Raw genomic sequence first — 21,269 nt, 5'->3', positions numbered from 1 at the left:
TCTATCCCCCCTTCAATCCGTGCAGAACTCTGCTGCACGTCTTATATTCTGCCTGGACCGATATGCTCATATCACCCCTCTCCTCAAGTCACTTCACTGGCATCTGATCAGGTACCGCATACAGTTCAAGCTTCTTCTTCTAACCTACAAATGCACTCAGTCCACAGCCCCTCATTACCTCTCTACCCTCATTTCCCCTTACGTTCCCACCTGAAACCTCCGCTCACAGGACAAATCCCTCCTCTCAGTACCCTTCTCCACCACCGCCAACTCCAGGCTCCGCCCTTTCTGCCTCGCCTCACCCTATGCTTGGAATAAACTTCCTGAGCCCATTCTCCAAGCCCCCTCCCTGCCCATCTTCAAATCTTTGCTCAAAGCCCACCTCTTCAATGTCGCCTTCGGCACCTAACCTTTATGCCTCTATTCAGGAAATCTAGACTGCCCCAATTTGACTGCCCTATTTGACTGACTGTACACTTGTCCTTTAGATTGTAAGCTCCTTGAGCATGGACTGTCCTTCTCTGTTAAACTGTACAGTGCTCCGTAACCCTAGTAGCGCTTTAGAAATGTTAAGTAGTAGTAGTAGTAGTACTAAGTGGGAGACCTGTGAGAAGCAAGTTGCAATAGTCTAAGCGAGAGGTGATAAGAGTGTGGATGAGGGTTCTGGTTAGGGCCGCCGAGAAGGGGGGGGGGGGACAAAATTCCCTGGACCCAGGCCTCCAAGGGGGGGCCAGGTGCCGCAGTCCCCTCCTCCTGCCCCCTCCATCGACCACGGGTCGGACCCCCCTGAATTCAAATCATAGCGCCTCACCTCAAACTCGCTCCGTGTGAAAGAAGCAGGACACAGGGAGGGAAAGCCCGAAGGGAGGTGATCTGCAGACTGCCGCTGCTGCGATTCTTTCACACGGAGCGAGTTTGAGGTGAGGTGCTATGATTTGAATTCAGGGGGGCCCGGCCTGGTGATGGATGGAGGGTGGCGGGTGGAGGGGGGCAGCGGCGGGTTCGGCCCAGTCTCTCCACAGCCCTGGTTCTGGTAGTGTGCTCAGAAAGGAAAGGGGGAATTTTGGTGATATTATAGAGAAAGAAATGACAGGTTTTAGCAGTCTGCTGAATATGTGCAGAGAAAGAGAGGGAGGTGCTGAGCACCCCCAGTATTGAGCATGTTTCTTCATTTTGTCTAAGGATGGGTAATTTCTATTGCATTTTGCAACCCCAATCATTTTGAAATGTTAGCACCTGTGCTTATGCGGCTTTAATAAATAACATTAAAGTAGCTGTCCACTTGGCCTCAGCACCTTGTTGTAAAATTACCCTCTGTTACTAGCCCAAGGTCACAAGGAGCATCAGTGGTAGAAATGGGATTTGAACCCTGGCTTCTCTGATGTTCATCTTATTTCTCCAGCTACTAGGCCATTTCCACTGCCACTTCTTTTTCTGTGTAAACTACTGTAATAATGGTTTATATGTAATTTTAGGGGATGCTGGAGACAAAGGGGAGAAAGGAGCTCCAGGAAGGCCTGGTAGAGTTGGCCCACCAGGAGAAAAAGGTGACGTTTTCTGAAAAGTAAAAGTCAACAATATTCTTAAGCTCGTAGGAACATTTATATATTCTTTTATAAAGCTGTTGTGGTCATTTATCCCTTATTTTTCTTTACTGCCTAACCTTATTGTCATTCTGCCATTTGTCTCAATGCATTGGATTAAAGAAGGCTGCAAAATTAAAAGATGTGTCTTACAGAATTCTAAAAAAAACAGGAAAATGTACTAATACAATAATCACTTTTAATAAAAATGAGAGGAGCTCCCTCAGAGAAATAAACACCCATGTGGTAGTCGTTTTAGACCACTATCGGGTGAAGTATAGCGCTTCATTCATTGGGAGCTTGCTCTCTAGTGATATTCCATCTTTTGACATAAATCGGAACATGGACGTCCATCTCCCAGAGATGTCCAAATCGGTATAATCGAAACCCGATTTTGGACGTCTTCAACTGCAGTCCGTCGCAAGGACGTCCAAATTTCAAGGGGGTGTGTCGGAGGCGTGGTAAGGCGGGACTTGGGCGTGCCTAACACTTGGTCGTCTTTGAGCCATAATCGAGAAAAGCAGAGACGTCCCTGACGAACACTTGGACGTTTTCACCCAGACGTGTTTTTTAACGAGTAAGGCACAAAAAATGCTCAAAATGACCAGATGACCACCGGAGGGAATCGGTGATGACCTCCTATTACTCCCCCAGTGATCACTAACCCCCTCCCACTCTCAAAAAATATCTTTAAAAATATGTTGTGCCAGCCTCAGACGTCATACTCAGGTCCATGACAGCGCATGCAGGTCCCAGGAGCAGTTTTACTGGGTGCAGTGCACTTCAGACAGGTGGACCCTGGCCCATACCCCCCCCCCCCCACCTGTTACGTTTGTGGAGGAAACAGTGAGCCCTCCAAAACCCACCAGAAACCCACTGTACCCACATAGGTGCTCACCTTCACCCGTAAGGACTATGGTAGTGGTGTACAGTTGGGGGTAGTGGGTTTTGGGGAGGTTTGGGGGGCTCAGCATACACGATAAGGGAGCTATATACCTGGGAGCAATTTATGAAGTCCACTGCAGTGCCCCCTAGGGTGCCCAATTGGTGTCCTGGCATGACAGAGGGACCAGTGCACTACAAATGCTGGCTCCTCCCACGTCCAAATGGCTTGCATTTGGACGTTTTTGACATGGATGTCTTTGGTTTCGAAAATCACCGATAGTCAAAGACAAATATGCTCTGAAGGGCAGGGCGGGGGTTGTCATGTGGCTTCCATAACCCTGCCCTGCCACATCGGGTGCATAAATGTAAGGCGTGCTGATGCTGTGTTATGCCAGTATTCTATAATGGAATCATGGCTGACCAATGGAGTCCCCTGCAATGATGTGTACTTAACTGCCCCCTCCTCAGAACTTCCCACACCTATTCTACATATTGGAAAATGTGTCAATGTTTATCCGACATCCTGGTGGTCTTCCATCTCCAGTTCCTCCCATATCATTCCTTGAGCCTAAGCTTTAATCCTGCAATGATCCCCAATCCCACCCCCACCATTGCACTACCACCAACGTCCCTCCCTTTCTAGATATTGGTATTGTTGAGTGAATCATTTATTCACTGCATTTTCAGTTTAAGATATTTTTGCCTTATTTTACATGCTTTTAATGTTGTTGTTGTTGTTGTTGTTTTCTAAAGGATCTGTTGGAGACAAAGGACCAAAGGGCAGCATGGGCCGTCATGGAAAAATTGGTCCCATTGGCTCAAAAGGTGGTTTCTCTTTGGAACAGTAGCATTATCAAGGGGTGTTTTTCTGAACATATAAAAGAGTAATGGGTTAACATATCACTGGCTGTTCCTTCTTTAACAAATAACAGAGATTTCCAAAGCAATGTAATTTTTATGGCTGTATGCTGTTCCCAAATAGGTCTGGTTTTCAGGATGACTGAAACATGAAAATTGGTCTGCTTCTAGCTGAAACTTATGCTGATCTAAACTATACATGGAGATATAATTAACTTTATATCTGTTCTGGCCTATATTAGCGCAGGCCACCTGAGGGCAATCAACCTGCTGCCCCAGGTTGATTGCCCTCACACACACTGCTCAACCCTATTCCTAGAAGAAAACACACCTTCCCTTCACCCCCAGGGTGGATACTCCCTAGGAGATTCTCTATCTGAAGAGCAGCCTTGCTATCTTAACTTAAAATCTCTTATTTCTTGTTTTGTGTCTTGTTTAACTAGATTGTAAGATCCTGGGAGTAGGGACTGTCAATTATATATGTCTGAAAAGTGCTGCATATACCTGTAGCGCATTACAATGATAATAATGGTACTGGTTGTATTGTACACATAATAATAATTCTCCTATCTCCATGCCAGACTGAACAACCCTTGCCCTCACCTTCTCTTGTGGTAGACAGCGTCCTCCACGTGTTAGGTTCAAATCAGAGTGTCACAGGCATTGTCTGAATTTGGTGCCTGCTTAAGGAGATCAAGATCTAGGGTGGTTTGGTGAAGGATTATTTAGCCTTCTAGGGGTGGGAAAGGCAGTGCATTTTTTCTAGCGAAAAAGGTGCCAGTACTCAAACGCCAGGCCACACTTCGGGGTGTGGTCCGGGGTGGGGTGATCACTGAGGAACCCCACCCCACAATAGCCAGGCCTCCTGCAATCATTCACTGAATCTATGACAAGGTAGAATTGGTGTGTAGAGCCTGAGCTCGTTCATTAAAACTTAGGGACCATGGGTCCATTTTAGCAGACAATGGAAAAGGTGCTGGTACTCAGTACCCCCAAGTACCCCCTCAAAAAAAGCCCTGGGGAAAGGTGACATTTCCCTGTGGTTAACCAGCCCTTTCATTTTGGGCAAATTAATGCAGTGAATCCCGAGTTGCCGAAGGTGGCAGAGGCCTCCTGCTATGTAGGCCCCCGGGACTGCCCATCGTCGGACCCGACCCCAAGGTGACATTAGGATTCGATGTTGTCCTCATTGGCACCGAGGAGCATGGGTGACATGCATCAGGCAAAGGCCAAGAAGCACCATCACTGGTCTCAATCGACACTTGGTGCCAGGAGCTCCGGGGCGCCAAATGTCGACGCCAGGAGGACCACTCCACCTCCATCCAGAAGGTGCCAATACGTGCATCTCCTAGCCGATGTCCTTTTCCTGCACCGGCCCAGGTGTTTCTGCAACCTGAGGTCCAACCGGCTCCACAGCCTTTACCGACAGCGACCCTCGATGAGCGCATCCAGGCCTTGCTCACTGAGCTTCTGGAAGGCCTCGTGCAGCAATGTGCGTCTACATCGGGGGTTTTTGCGCCTGCCATGCCTTCTGCTGCAGCCCCGCCTGGCCCTCAGCCTGCGGTGTGGTCTCCGACGTCGGTGCCGCTTGCAGCCCTGGTGTCAACAACCACCCAGGCCGGTACCCCTTTGATGTAAGTGGAGGAAGCTTCACCGGAGTTGAGGCAGGAGCCAGGTCCTCGACACCATTCTCGAGGGCATGGGTCCTTGGCGTCAAGGCAGGCCCGGTTTCGGACATCCCTGAGGGAAGTGCTGTCTGATACCAAAGAGGAGCGCTCATGGGAATCAGAAGAGTATCCCAGGTACTTTTCCTCAGATGAGTCCTATGGGATTCCTTCTGAGCCTTCCCCTCCACCTGAGAGGAGACTCTCCCACCTGGGATTCTGGTCTTATGAGCATTTAGTTTTAAGTATACAGAGGTGGATCAATTTCTAATCCTTCTAATACAGTCACCAATAACAAAGGAAACAGAATCTGTAATTTAATTAATGGGAATCAACACAACAATATCAGCATATGAAAACAATAGCTTGCCTGGATTGCAAGGAATTTATCCAAGTAAGCTCATGTATTATTATTGACCAGAAAGAAGAGATTGAGAGCCCTGTTTACTAAACTGAGCTAGCGTTAGTACACGCTAAAATTAGAGCACTTTAAACACTAGAGTCGCCAATATGTTCCTAGGGGCGACTTAGCGCTTAGTGCATGCTAATCATTTGAGCGTGCTAAAAATGCTAGCACACCCTTAGCGCAGTTTAGTAAACAGGGCCCTAAAGTTTTAATTTTTAAAACAGTATAAGTCATCACAGGAACAAAATATCAGAGGACCAATGCATTAGGGGCTTATTGCCCATTTAGTTATGTTTAAAAAAATGAGAGCACTGCAAGAAAGCAAATATTTATTGTTATTATTTTGACTTAAAAAACACATCTCTGAAACATGCTTACAATAGAATAATCCATTTGTGTATGTATAATGTAAACTTATACAAAAGAGATGAAGTGAAGATATGATTCTATGTGCCCCAATAAGAAGATAAGTTTAATTTTACTTCCATTTAATTTCAATATATTCCATCATTATAAAACCAGTTTCCTAAAGGCAGATTACATCAACAGTTCAGCTGGAGCCATCAGATGATAGACTATCCTCTCTGAGATTTGGCCATGCATTATGGTATTCTATAGAACAGTGCAGAAAAATTAGCACAAAACTCAGACATAATTACTGCTGTTTCTACTAGCTACATACATTTTTTATGCTGTTTTATTGATTTTCAATTTTAATTCATGATATTTATGTACATATGGGAAACTTAAAAAAGCCTGTCTAAAAAAAGAAAACCACACATAGGCAGTCATAAGCGTTTCCTATTGTTATTTTTATATAGAAATATCTTTATTGTCATCAAAAGCAAATGCATATAGTGCAACACTGAAATTCATAATACAACACTGGAAATGAAGCATGTCTTTTCGTTCTGCCCTGCCCCTTGATCTCTCTCTCTTTTCACACTGTTCAGCATGTATCTCTTTCCCCCTTTAATAATTACACTACCCAGCTTATTCCCTCCCTCTCTTCTCTGACCCCTCCCCCACCTCGTGCAACAGATTCCCCTCTCTCCCTGTGTTTACACTTTACTTTCTCTCCTCCCTGCTTTCTTCCAAGGAGTCCCGCGCAAGACTGCTCTCATTCTACAGAGCCACGTCGACTTACAATAGATTCCCCTTCCTCTTTGTGCTTACACGTACTCTTCCCAACCTTTCAGCTTCTTCCAAGGGGGCGCGTACAAGGCTGTGGGGGCGGGACCGACTGATAAACACAGGCGACGTCAGCGCTGACAACTGCCCACATACACCAGCAGCGGTAGGCAGAAAAAAAAGGAACTCTATTTTTAAAGGTTGCCCCAAAATCTGGGAATTCCGGTTTTTTTTTTACACAGGCAAAACAGTGAAGATAAGTACAAGGGTTTATCAGATTTCATTCCCGGTCGATTCTGCCATTTTATGTTCAGTTATAAATTAGTTATTTGGTTGGCAATAGACTATTAAAAGTTGCATACAAATAGCAACCTATCACAGCCACTCTCTGCATCATATGGGCAGTGACAAATGATATTTCTGAGGCCCAAAAGGTGTGTTTGGTTTTTTTGGCATGTTGAATGCTGATGACTATGTATGGATTGCAAACACTGCATTTCTGATTTTTAGGTGAAAAGGGTGATGGTGGCGATATTGGACCACGTGGCCCAGATGGAGAACCAGGTAGAAAATGTTTTATTAGAATTATGAAGGCCAGTTCTTCCACAGTATAAAATGTAGTCTTAACATTTTAAAACACAGCAGGTACTTACCACTTTTTTTTTTTTTTGCCACAGAATGGCAACTTCTACCACTGGAGTGTTTACAGGATGGGTATAAAAAAGTTTCAACATATTCTTAGTGCCCACACCCCCAAGGAGTGTAGAAAAAGGTTAAACAGGGTGCGGAGAAGGATCTAGAAATCTGAGGCAAATTATTGAAATTTTCTAGACAGAGTAAAGGCAGTTATTAACATAATATAACATAATGTCTTATATTCTGCCATAAGCCTTTCAGTTCTATGCGGATCATAGCCAAAAAACTGGTCAATACCAGGAAGTACAATAAACTATGAAATACAGTTGTAATATAAACAAAATGATTATAACTTATGCCATCGTTATGATCTATTTCTTTAACAGAAATTTTCTAAATAAATACGTCTTAATCAAATTCCTAAAGTGCCTGTAATCCCTAGCAGTTAACAGGAAATTGACGTCTTTGTCTAATCTTGCTGCTTGAATGGATAACAGGTTTTCCACTAGTTTAATCCTTTTTTTAACCTTTAATAGAGGGAAGGCAAACAGGCTTCAGTTTTTCTTTGAGTTAAAATCGAGAACTGAAAATGATATACAAAATACTACGGAATAAGACCAAATAAAACCTTGTATACCAAACAAAAAAAATGTCAATAAAATTCTGGCAGAAATGGGAAGCCAATGAGCTTTTATATATGCTGAAGTTATACTGTCGGTTTTCATTAGTGTGTAGGACAGATGTAAGGCCATGTTTTGAATAGTTTGTTTTAGCAATCACTTAGAACAACCTAAACATATGATATCACAGTAGTCCAACATATTTAGTAATAAGGATTTTACAAGCAAATGAAAGTAGTCTTGCTCGAAGTACTTATGAATACAGTGGAGGTTCCACATGAGTACAAAAGAACTTTGTACCATCGGATTAGGAGAGTTTTCAAAGGAATTTGGCCAGGCAGTTTAATAGCTGGGTAAATTCCTTGGGCTGAAAACTTCAGTTAGGATTCACACAGATACATTATTCAACAGCATTATGTACAATTTATATAGTAGTAGTAAAAAAGGCCCGTTTCTGAAGACAAGGAAACGGGTCCTAGGTAGGCAATTTCTCCCCCCCTCCCGCGCTACGGCCCCCTCGACCCCCCCCCCCCCGTGCCAGCGAAAACCGCCCCCCCCACCGCGGCGGCGCCGTTCTGGACTACCTGTGCTGACGGGGGACCCAAACCCCCGACATCCGAAGTGCTGTTGTGCCCTTCGCGTTGTTCATCTTCTCTGGAAGTTCCTCTGCGTGCGTCTGATGTCAGGCGTGCGTCTGATGTCAGGCGTGCGTCTGATGTCAGACGCACGCAGAGAAACTTGCAACGCGAAGGGCACAACAGCACTTTGGCTGTCGGGGGTTTGGGTCCCCCGTCAGCACAGGTAGTCCACAACGGCGGCGGGGGGCGGTTTTCGGCGGGTCGAGGGGGCCGTAGCGTGGGGGGTGACAGATGATTCTGAGGCAGGGGGAGGAGTAGGGAAACCCTCCCCTTGCCTTCGAATCAGCTGTCCTGACATCAGTGCGTGTCTGCCTAGCAGACCACCACCTCCAGGGAGCCACGGTCCCAAGCACAGAACGTTGGAGGTGAGAATTATTATATAGGATTGTAGCTTTAAGTGTGACTTCTTTGGTAGTATAACTATGTACTACTGTAATTATAGTAATATGTTAGCAGTTAGCACTGGTCCCAGCTGGTAGCCATTTTTCCCCTCCCTGGCTTCATCTCTTATCAATTTGTGATTCTTCGGGAGCAGTTCTTTGGGTGTCGGCTGACTCCTAGTGAAGGGGCTCTTGTTAGTTCCATGGTCTCTTTGGCATTGAAGGTGATCTTCTCCCACTGGAAGTCCTTACATCAGGCCACTTATCAGGAATGGTGGAACTCATTGCTCCAAATGTACAAATTTGAATTACATCTGGCGAAGAAATCTTCTCGCTTCGCTTTCTATAGGGAAAATGGCTGCCACTGGTGTCCTATTTTGCTTCGGTACAGAGTTAAGCACTGAGGTTGATGTATTTTGTGGCCTATGCATGCTCCATGTCTGGATTTGTATCCTCCAGCACCCCCCCCCCTCCTTTTATTATTTTTTTTTTTTATTATTTCTCCACCTCCTCTTTCTTCCCCTTTTTCTTAATGTGATTCTAGTTGTGGTTAGTTGTTTCTTAAATGTGAGCTCCAGTTTTGCCATGTTTGTAACTGTTGCTTGTTGAACTGTGGTGAGCTCTTGCTTCTATTGTATTATGTTGAAATCCAATAAAAGATATTAAACTGAGCAGTTTGCACTGTTAGCAGCTAACAGTTATCACTAGTGGACACGTGGTTTTAGGGAGGGGGTGCAGTGGTTTCATTGATCAGTTAAAGGGGTGAGTGGAACCAAAAAAGATTAAGAACCCCTCTTCTAAATCTAAATACCTTAGGACCTCTATGATCAGTTAATTAAAGAGTGAAGGCCAAAAAGTGTGATTTTTTTTTCAGACCATCCAGCTCATTTTCGAAAGTGATTGCCAGCCATGTTCTGACACAAATCGGGAGATGGCCGGCCATCTTCTGAACCCGGCCAAATCGGTATAATCAAAAGCCGATTTTGGCCGGCACCAACTATTTTCCGTCACTGAGCTGGCCAAGCTTCAAGGCAGGGTACAGAAGGCGGGACGGGGCGGGGTGGGGGCGTGGTTAAGAGATGGCCGGCTTCGCCCGATAATGAAAAAAAAAGCCGGGTTTGACGAGTATTTCGCCGGCTTTACTTGGTCCCTTTTTTTTCACGACCAAGCTTCAAAAAGGAGACCCAATTGACCAAATGACCACCGGAGGGAATCGGGGATCACCTCCCCTTACTCCCCCAGTGGTCACCAACCCCCTCCCACCCCAAAAAAAAACACTTTTTTGTCAGCCTCTGCCAGCCTGAAATGTCATACCCAGCTCCCTGACAGCAGTATGCAAGTCCCTGGAGCAGTTTTTAGTGGGTGCAGTGCACTTCAGGCAGGTGGACCCAGGCCCATCCCCCCCCTACCTGTTACACTTGTGGTGGTAAATGGGAGCCCTCCAACTCCCCCCCCCAAAAAAAAAAATCCACTGTACCCACATGTAACATAGTAACATAGTAGATGACGGCAGAAAAAGACCTGCACGGTCCATCCAGTCTGCCCAACAAGATAAACTCATATGTGCTACTTTTTGTGTATATCCTACCTTGATTTGTACCTGTCCTCTTCAGGGCACAGACCGTATAAGTCTGCCCCGCCTCCCACCACTGGCTCTGGCACAGACCGTATAAGTCTGCCTAGCACTATCCCCGCCTCCCAACCACCAGTCCTGCCTCCACCACCGGCTCTGGCACAGACCGTATGTCTAGCACTATCCCCGCCTCCCAACCACCAGCCCCGCCTCCCACCACCGGCTCTGCCACCCCCTTAGGGCTATGGTAATGGTGTAGAGTTGTGGAGAGTGGGTTTTTGGGGGGCTCAGCACCCAAGGGAAGGGAGCTATGCACTTGGGAGCTATTTTTATTTTTAATTTTTAGACATGCCCCCTAGGGTGCCCGGTTGGTGTCCTGGATAATTATATGTGCACTACAAATGCTGGCTCCTCCCATGACCAAATGCCTTGGATTTGGCCGGGTTTGAGATCGCCAGCATTAGTTTCCATTATCTGCGAAAACCGATGCCGGCCATCTCTGACATTTGGCTGGGCCCAACCGTATTAGCGAAGAAATAGATGGCCGGGCATCTTTTTCGAAAATACGGTTGGCTCCGTCCACTTACAGAGCTGGCCCCGGAGATGGCCGCCCATAGAGATGGCCGGCGCTGTTCGATTATTCCCCTCCATGTGTCCAGGCTATAAATCTAGGAAGATTTAAGTGTCATTGCTTTGAAAATGGAAAAAAAACCCAGCATAAAAAATTATTTATTTATTTGTTGGGATTTATTAACCACCTTTATGAAGAGATTTACGCAAGGCAGTGTACAGTAGGTACAATTTAACATCAAATTTACAATTTTGTTAACAGCATAACAATAGTAAAATGAACAAGTAAAGACAGAGACAAAATGAAAGAGAAAAACTTGAAAGCAGGAAATTGAGACCTAATAATAGGACTACCATGAAACAGGATCAAAAATGTATACGTTTATCAGCACTGAAATTCAAATAACAGAGATATAATATGATGTAAGCATAATAGCGGTGGAATATCTAATAAGCATATAATTAGAACATTCAAATGACATTGCTATTAATGCTTTTTTAATAATACAGCTTACCATATAGCTGAGGGGCCAAGTGCAGAAATATAGATGGGGACAAGATGAGTGGTACAGAGTCAGTTGGTTGGGATAAATAAATGGGTGGCTAAATTCTTTGTACAGTTAATCAAGATTTGAGAAACTGGTCTGAGTTACAGTGGGTGTAGCAAGCTAGTTGCTTTACTTCAGTGCCTGTAAAAAGATGCAGAGAGGAGGCAGTATTAGACAATTTTCAAAAGAATTTGCTCATGATACTAAGCAGTTACCTGCACAAATATTTCAGACTGAAAGCTCACTCCACTCAGGCCCCGATGCACAAAGGCGGCTGTAAAATACGGCTGTCTCGCTAAAATTTAGCGAATCGCTAACCTCCAGCGATGCACAAAGGGGATCGCATGCAAATGAGCTGCATGGATCCCCCTTTGTGCATCCTTGCTGTTTGCAAGTTCGAGCTGTCACATTGATTTGACAGCTCTGATGCAATGGACCACTACTGTTACCATGGTGGTCCAGTGGACCCTGACCCCCCCCCCCCCAAATCTTTTTTTAAACTTTCCCAGATGGTCCAGTGGACCATGACCACCCCCTCCCGTGACCCTTGAACCTTTTAAAAAAATTTTCCTGGTGGTCCAGTGGACCAAACCCCTTCCCCTGCGCACCTCCTGCCTCGGGCCTGCCCAGAACAAAATGGCAGCGTCCAGGCCCTGCCCAGTGCATTCTGTGATGCACTGGGCAAGGCTAAACATCATTGCATAAAAGTCATCAGGCAATTCTGGAGCACTGTGGGACATAGGGCTAGGTTTACTAAGCGGCGCTATGGGCGCATTAGCGTTTTTAACATGCGTAAATGGTTCACACACGTTAAATGCTAACACGCCCGCAGAAGTGTATAGATGCATTAGCGTTTAATGCGCCTTAAATTTACAGGCGCATTAAAAATGCTAACGTACCTTAGTAAACATACCCCATAGAGTTCCTGGAGGTTACAAATTGCCCATAATATTCCAAGAGCTGTCAGGAAGGAAAGAGAAACAGAGAGAGCACTAGGCAACTTTGTGCAGAAGAGAGCAGGTTGAACTGCCTGCTGGTACAGAAGTCTGCCACTTTGCTTTGCGGACAGAACAACCTTTCCTCGGAGTCTATAGCTCATGAGTCATTCCAAGTGTGCTACAAACATACCGCCTTGAGTGAATTCCTTCAAAAAGGCGGTAAATAAATCCTAATCTATATAAATAAAAATATAAATGTTTGTTTGTTCAAAATCTTAAATCTCCGAAAATTCTTCACTGATTGCTTTCAAATTTAGACACAACGTTACATTCGAATACGCGCATGTTTTTATATACCTACTATTATATAGATGTCACAGCTGTTCTACTCGCGGAGCGGAAGCAGTGCGACGAGTAATTGCAAATCAAACTGAGGGAGAATGGCCATCAGCGAACGAGCGAAACAGACAAAGATTGGCTTCAATACATGCCGAGGAAGCAGCAGAGCGACTTGCAGCCAGACTTCACGATGCACGGTTGCGAGCTCGGCGATTGCGTTCTGCAGCTTCAGATCTGCTTCGTTCTCAACAGAATCAACGTGACAGGCTGAGAGTGGCTTAAATCTCTGAAAGTTCTTCACCGATTGCTTTCAAATTTTGACACAACGTTGCATTCGAATACACGCGTATTTTTATATACCTACAATTGCAAATCAAACTGAGGAAGAACGGGCATCAGCGAACGAGCGAAACAGACAAAGAATGGCTCAAATACATGCCCAAGAAACAGCACAGCGAAAAACATCGCTCGAGGCTCTTGATCGATCATTGCAAGATTTGCGTGGAAACATCAGACCATTTGGGAACACATTAATATTGCTTGCCTGAGATTTCAGGCAAACATTACCTGTAGTTCCTCGATCGACATCAGCGGATGAAATAAAAATGCTTGCCTAAAATACTCTACTTTGTGGCAACACGTAAAGACGTTAAACTTAACTACAAATATGCGTGTCCAGCTGCAAAACGATCAATCAGCTCAGATATTCTCACATCAATTGCTGAAAACTGGGAACGGAAAGGTGCCAGTTGATCTGACCTCAGGACGAATTTCATTGTCTCATAACTTCTGCAATTTAGTGACCTCAAAAGAACAAGTGGTTGAAAAAGTATTTCCCAATATTCAAACCAATTATAAGAATCACAATTCGCTGAGTCAACGAGCTATTCTTGCGGCCAAGAACAAAGATGTCTACGAACTGAACAATATTATTCAGTCTAACATTCAAAGCAAGCCACTCACATACAAGTCCGTCGACACTGTTCTGGAAGCAGATGAAGCGGTTAATTATCCAACAGAATTTTTCAATTCACTCGATCTGCCAGGGATGCCACCGCAAGTACTGCAATTGAAAATCAGCGTGCCAATTATCATGTTGTGAAATATCAACCAGCCAAAGCTTTGCAACCGCATGCGGCTTGCAGTAAAAAAATTAATGAGCAATGTTGTACAAGCAACAATCTTGACAGGACCTTTCAAAGGTCAAGATGTCCTCATTCCTCGCATTCCTGTATATGCCATTTCAATTTAACAGATTGCAATTCCCAATTCGATTGGCGTTTGCAATCACCATCAACAAAGCTCAGGGCCAATCTTTACAATTCACCCGTTTACATCTACACACGGATTGCTTCTCACATGGATAATTATATGTTGCATGTTCTACAGTCGGCAAACCAGACAATCTCTATTTCTGCATACACAATGGAACAAACAAAAAATATTGTATACCCACAAACATTGTGAAATTAAACATATTAGAAACGTGCGCTTCCTCTTTTCTTTCTTTTCCATTTAACCAGACTGAGCCACAGCAACGCGTGGCCGGGTAGAGCTAGTAAATAAATAAATACTGTAACATAGAGACCTGAGGCCTTAAAGAAGCAGACAGGAAGAGGAATCAGTGAACCCCTACCCCTGAGGCAGGGGCAGGTTGCGCCGAAACACGGTCCGTGTCGGGTCATTCTTATTAAGGGAAGCTAATGGACAGGGCCCATGTTTGGCACCCCAGCTTCCTCTGCACCCTATGTAGCAACACTTCCCACATATAACTAGCTATGCTACCCTGCAATGGCAAACGGAAGCAAGTGCCTATCTTTATTGAAGTACTTGTTTCCGTTTGCCATTTCAGGGCAGTAAGGGCCCACTGGAAGGCTCAGCCTGAAGGGAAAAGGAGGTATTATAGGTGTAGGTCCCTTGAGCTCCTTTGGGTGCATCTGGTGTGACAACAAGGTTTGAATTGTTGAACTGTTATAGCTTTCATGATTGTTATGGTATTGTTTTCCCAATGTATTTTTGTAGCAGTTTTCTCTTGCTCCTTTGCATCTCCAGCTTAATAAAAAACATAATTAACTGAAAAATTTTCCCTTCCCCCATTATACGCTGTCTGGTTTTGCAGTGATCATCCTGGGCTAGGAGCTATACCCCCGGGCTCCTTTCATAACTCTGCCCTTAGGTGTTACCCTTCAGCAGTGACTCCAATTCCTTCCCTCTATGACTCTGAGAGCTGCTTCTGCGAAATTCCCAGTCCCTGTCAATCTGAGAAGTGAAAGACCCAGCTTTGGGGTTTAACTTGGGACACAGGACCAGAGAGCCTGAGAGACAGGTGGGGGTGAGGAGAGAGAGAGAGAGAGAGCTCCTGTATGACTGTGCATAGCACTACCTCTGAGTCACTGGGCTGCCCTTGTATTCATTTTTGTGATTATTATTTATCTATTACTTGACACCCAGAGGCTTCTTATGTCCCATCTACTCCAGATCAATCTCTGTGGCTCAATGCCCTGTATTCCCACCTCCTTCTCCAAGCTCTGGCCCAATCCAGCACTCTTTTCTGTTTTTCTTGTGGACCAACCTGTGCACTCTGCCTTTTATTCCCCGTCCTAGCTCAGGCTCACTGGTCTTGCGTTCCAGTGTTGTCCATTAGCTGTTGTCTCCACAGCCATCTCATGAAGTAAACCTTTAGAGAATGGGGGTAATTAATATTCAGTCTATGGTAGTCAGCAGTTTTGTAAGTGCTGACCTCCATGGGTTTTATTAAGCTCGGATATTCACTGTTGGCATCTCTCTGGATACCAGCACTGAGTATTCAAATGTTTCTTGTTGCCTAGAAGTTAGCCTAGTACAGGTGATACTTAGTGCCATACTTGGGTAGCTTGGACAGTTAGGACAGCATTATGTATGGTCCAACATGCGCAAACATTTGCAGTGCCCAGACAATGTCTTGATTTACCTTGACTCTGCCCCAGACCACCCTGGAACTAACCGGGTAGTGCTTCTGTGGTCACTAGCAATGGACAGTGTAGGGAGGCAAAGAGATGATTAAGTTCAGGAAAGGAACAAGGAAACAGCTTTAGGGAGTTGGGGGTGTAGGATGGTTTGGAAGGTTAAAACAGAGAGAGGCTGAGAAGGGGGCAGAGTGGAATAAGAGTGGAGTGAGAGACTCAGGGAGAAAGGAAGGAGAGCCGGGGTATATAGTGAAAAGGTCCTCAAAAAATCTTAATTGGACTCTACCTTTCCTTCCAACTATCATTCCATCTCCCTCCTCCCTTTCTTATCCAAACCACTTGAATGTGCTGTTCACCGCCATTACCTTGACTTCCTTTCTTCTCAAGCAATTCTTGATCCACTATAATATGGCTTTCGCCCTCTACAATCAACAGAAACAGCCCTTGATAAAGTCTCCTGTGATCTGTTCCTGGCCAGATGCAAGGGCCTCTATTATATCCTCATCCTTCTTGATCTATCTGCTGCTTTTGACACTGTTAATCACCACCTACTCCTTGATGCGCTGTCCTCACTTGGATTTCGTGGCTCTGTTCTGTCTTGGTTTTCTTCTTATCTCTCCCATTATACTTTTAGTGTATGCTCTGGTGGATCCTCCTTTACTGCTATCCCACTATTAGTTGGTGTACCTCAGGGCTGTGTCTTCGGACCTCTTCTTTTCTCTGTCTATATTTATTCCCTTAGTGCTCTGATTTCCTCTCATGGTTTTCAGTATCATCTTTGTGCTGATTACTCCCAGATCTACCTCTTCACACCAGACATTTTAGCGGGAACCCAGGCCCAAATTTCTGCCTGCTTGTCTGTCACGGTTGGAGAAAATGAACCCTTGGGCTGTGACAAGATTGGCTCTACCTGAGCAGCGTAAGCACCACACAGGCCTGTTTGCTTGTGAACGTGGAGGAATATATATGTCATATGCCTCTGTCCCTGCAAAAGCAGTTGAGGATGTCCTTTGATATGCCTCTGTTCCTGCAACGGCAGTTGAAGATGTCCAAAATGTGGATGTTTGTGAAAAGGACATCCATGCCTGGATGTTTCTGTGAGAAGGATGTCCATGCCTGCTATGCCTTGACACCCCCTTTATTTGGATTTTGGATCACAAGTAGCAACAGTGGGATTTGATCCAACCACCTCTGGATTGCAAGACCAGCGTTCTAACCACTAGGCCACTCCTCCACTCCATTCCACTCCCTTGAAATTTGGCCATCACTGTGGGGGGGGGGGGGGGCAGTTGAGGATGTCCACAATGTTTGAAAGAAGGACGTCCACGCCCTCGTTATGCCTCCGCTGATACACACATACTTCCCCCCCCCCCCCAGGGACCTGCATATTGCCCTCCCCCCCCACAGGAATGGCCAAATTTCAAGGGAGTGGAGGAGTGGCCTAGTGGTTAGAGCACTGGTCTTGCAATCTGCTGCTACTTGTGATCCAAAATCCAAATAAATAAAGGGTGTGTCAGAGGCATAGCAGGCATGGATGTCCTTCTCACAGAAACATCCAGGCATGAACGTCCTTCTCACAAACATCTACAGTTTGGACGTCTTGCATATCGAAGGATGCCCTCAACTGCTGTTGCAGGGATGGAGGCATAGAAATATCCAGTGTACTTGAATGTAACTCACCTTGAGCTACTACTGAAAAAGGTGTGAGCAAAATCTAAATAAATAAATAGCGAAGGACGTCCTCAACTGCTGTCGCAGGGACGGAGGCATAGCGAAGGAGGTCCTTCACCCATACTCAAAAAAAAAAAGCCAAACGTTTTTAAAGTTGTTTTTTTCAGGGTGGGAGGTGGTTAGTGATCACTGGGGGAGTCAGGGGAGGTCATCCCCGATTCCCTCTGGTGGTCATCTGGTCATTTAGGGCACATTTTGTGGCTTGGTCGTAAAAAAAAGGACCAAGTAAAGTCAGCCAAGTGTTCGTCAGGGTCGCCCTTCTTTTTTCCATTATCGCTTGAGGACACCCCTCTGTTAAGCACACCCCAGTCCCGTCTTCGCTACGCCTCCGACAAGCCCACGGGAACTATGATCATCCCCGTGACGGGAAGCAGTTGGCGATGCCCAAAATCGGTTTTTGATTATGCCGATATGGGCGACCCTGAGAGAAGGACGCCCATCTCCCGATTTGTGTCGGAAAATGGGCGTCCTTCCCTTTCGAAAATAAGCTGGCAGGGGCATAGCCAGACCTTGAGGTGGGAGGGGGTCAGAGCCCGAGGTGGCGTGGCACATGTTGGTCTGCCGCCCCGCTGCTGCTCCCCCACCACCCTGCCGCTTCCCACCCACTGCTGCAGCAAATACCTTGGCTGGTGGGGGTCCCCAATCCCTGCCAGCTGAAGCGTCCAGCGCCGGTCTCTGGCGCCGTCACGTTGCCTGCCCTGTCTTCCCCTCACGTCCTGCATGCTCCTTTTAGTGAAATTGAGCATGCTCAGTTTCACTAAAAGGAGCGTTCCGGATGTGAGGGGAAGACAGAGTAGGGCAGGCAATGTGGTGACGCCGGAGACTGGCTCTGGACAATATTTCAACTGGCAGGGGTTGGGGCTCCCACCAGCATAAACCAGGGGCTCACAGGAAAGTACGTAGCTACGCCACTATAGGACACCATCCCATAGGTCTTTCCTGTGTGCTAAGGACATTTTTTCTGTGTCCATAAAATGGACTATTTTCTATGTATTTCATTAATGGCCGTGCTCTGTTACTGCCTCCTATTTTGGAGGTGGTAGGGATTCCCATGTTAACCCTGCAGTAACCAGTTAGCACATGCTAGTGTGCATGCACTAACTGGTTATCGCTTCCATGCTCACTCTCCACCTATTCCCCACCCATATCATGCCCTCCTATAAAAAATGAATGCCACGTACTTAGCGTGTGCAGACAACACAGCTAGCACAGCACACTTTAGCATGTCATGCATTAGGCTGTTAACACTGGGTTAGGTGTGCATTAGCACCTAGCACAGCTTAGTAAAAGGTGCCTCTAAATATTGAGCATTTTTGCTGAAAAAGTGTATTTTTTTCCATAGCTGGCATCACCAAAATAAAGCATTAAAAAACCCAAATTTGGTTTGTTGTGTTTCTAGTTACTTTGTTACCTAGTAACTAACTGTGGCTATATCCCTGTGTCTGTAGGGATACCTTGTGAATGTGGCCAGTTGAGAAAAGCTATTGGTGAAATGGACATCCAGGTGGCACAGCTGACCACTGAACTGAAATTTATAAAAAATGGTATGTATGCACACAAACTACATCTTAGGGTTACCTTATTTGTATTCAGTCTCGCATTATGAATTAATTTTTTTTTTCTCAAAGAATCTTGCTATAATATCATGTTTGATTTCTGTGTGTATTTCTATGGTGTATACTAAGTTGGTTTATAGAAATGCAAGTGCTCACTTTTCAGCACTGCCCTCCCCCGCAGTTGTTGCTGGTGTGCGTGAGACGGATAGTAAGATTTACCTGCTGGTGAAAGAAGAGAAGAAATATATTGATGCCCAATCCTACTGCCAAGGGAGAGGTGGAACACTGAGCATGCCCAAAGACGAGACCACAAATAATCTGATTGCTTCTTATATCACTCAAGCAGCCCTTTCAAGGGTTTTCATTGGAATTAATGACCTGGAGAAAGAGGGACAGTTTGTATATTCCGACCGATCGCCTATGCAGACCTTCAACAAGTGGCGTAGTGGAGAACCCAACAATGCCTATGATGAAGAAGACTGTGTAGAAATGGTAGCCTTGGGTGGATGGAATGATGTCTCTTGTCACTTGACAATGTATTTCATTTGTGAATTTGACAAAGAAAATGTGTGAATTTCCTCAGCTTCTAACTCATTCATATTTTGGCTTGTCACCTCCGGTTTATAAAATTATGATTAATGATAACAATTCAACTTCCCAGTTCATTATATCAAAATTGTACAGATGTAAATAGAATTATGATGTTATAAATATTCATGTTTAACTTTCTGAAGTGAATATGGTTGTTATTGGCTTGAAGCTGAACTCAGTGTATGTCTTCACTGTATGGACGAGAAAGATTTAAGACTTCTGGACAGAGTGAAAACAGGGAACAGAGATCTGTCTGTAAAGAACTCCTGGGAGTACATTTATCCAATACATTTTGCTTCGATGTAAAAGCAGCTTCAGATTTGTCACTGACAGTATTCAGGTATTCTGAGTGGGAAAAAATGCTGCAGTTAAGCTGGAGGAAAGCTGATAAGCTTACTCCTGATGCTCTAGCATAGTGTTCCAACATTTGTCTCTTAAACCTATTGGGATCCTACAGTAGGTTGGTACTAAAAGAAGAACAAAACTATGGGGCCCATATTCTAAAGTGAAATTTTGCCATTACCATGGGTTAGTTGCATAACAACGCAGGGTGAATACTATTGGAGGTGTGGCTAGCATCTGTCCATGCAGTTACCCCAAAGGACATACTTTTGTTGCATGGTAAGTGCATTGCCATTAACACAGATGCATCCGTGCTACTGTAAGGCACTTACCGTGGCACTGGAGCAAAAAGGTTCCCCTCACCTCCTGACCAGCCTGAGCCTTAACCTCCCCTCAACAGCATGAGGGCAATCCACCCCATACTCTCTGAAAGACCCCTGATAAATTTAGTAGAGCTCCCCCCAATAGCACCTCTGGCTCTTACCAGAGGTTCCCTGGTGGCTAGTGGGAGGCAGAATTGATCCCTATATTTTCCTGCCCCATCTATACCCAGGTACAAAATGGGAGCTCTGACCCCTAGTGGTAGCTTTATATATTACTGCTAAGGGTTACTATACCATATAACAGCTCTTGCTCCTTATTTTGGCAGTTTGACTCCTAGTGGTGGTACCATGGGACTGTCATTAGGGATTAGAGCCACCATTTTGTATTCAACTGAAGATGTGCAGGAGCATCCAGGGATTCACTTCTGCCACCAATAGCTACCAGGGAACCCTGGTAAGAGCTGTGCAGGCTTGGTGGGGGTGTGTGTGTGAGGATTGTATTGAAAGTGCAAGACACGCCCCCTGGTTTATAGTCCACTGCACTGATCATTAGGCTACACCTCAGACTTGTTGTTGGGGGTGGGAAGGTTTTACATAAATTGTTTTGTTGAGGGTGTCAGCAGTGGTCTGGGGGGGGGGGGGGAGGGTGGTCTGGGGGGGGAGGTTTGATGCTTCATTGACCACAGTAAGTACATTTGCGTTATTTGCAATGGTGACAGCACAGAGTGGTCCTTTTACTCACTGTTCCCTCTAAGCTGAGCAGGAGTTCTCCAACTGCATTGCTGCTGGTAGGGGGTGGTGCTTCAATATTGTGTTTTTAATTATTAGGGCTAGTCTGCATCTTAGCATTTAGTGTGTGCTAATTCCGTTAGCGCGCACTAAGCTTTAGTAAAAGGGTCCCACAGTAACTTATGGTGCACTGACTATAAGGCACCATACATATAACCTGCCCATTCTCCACCCATTTCTTGCCACCTATCAAGGTAAGCACTTTTCATGTGAATTAATTTGT

General features: G+C 45.3%; 1 protein-coding gene across 9 annotated transcripts in view; it reads left to right on the top strand.

Annotated features, from left to right (window-relative positions):
- COLEC11 (collectin subfamily member 11) overlaps positions 1-20,879 on the top strand; it is a 61,795-nt gene extending 40,916 nt beyond the window's left edge. For 8 of the 9 annotated variants that reach the window (XM_030198917.1, XM_030198912.1, XM_030198915.1 and 5 more), the window contains 5 exons: positions 1,476-1,547; positions 3,222-3,293; positions 7,038-7,091; positions 18,894-18,989; positions 19,165-20,879. In XM_030198917.1, the coding sequence (XP_030054777.1) occupies positions 1,476-1,547; positions 3,222-3,293; positions 7,038-7,091; positions 18,894-18,989; positions 19,165-19,574 (704 nt within the window). In that variant the 3' untranslated portion in view covers positions 19,575-20,879. The remainder of the gene's footprint in view (positions 1-1,475; positions 1,548-3,221; positions 3,294-7,037; positions 7,092-18,893; positions 18,990-19,164) is intronic. The other variant, XM_030198913.1, reaches the window with a different exon arrangement.
- Positions 20,880-21,269: the final 390 nt, after the last annotated feature.

This window comes from Microcaecilia unicolor, chromosome 3, assembly GCF_901765095.1.
Source record: "Microcaecilia unicolor chromosome 3, aMicUni1.1, whole genome shotgun sequence".
In the NCBI taxonomy this organism is placed as follows: domain Eukaryota; kingdom Metazoa; phylum Chordata; class Amphibia; order Gymnophiona; family Siphonopidae; genus Microcaecilia; species Microcaecilia unicolor.
This window is presented reverse-complemented; position numbering and strand designations above follow the sequence as displayed.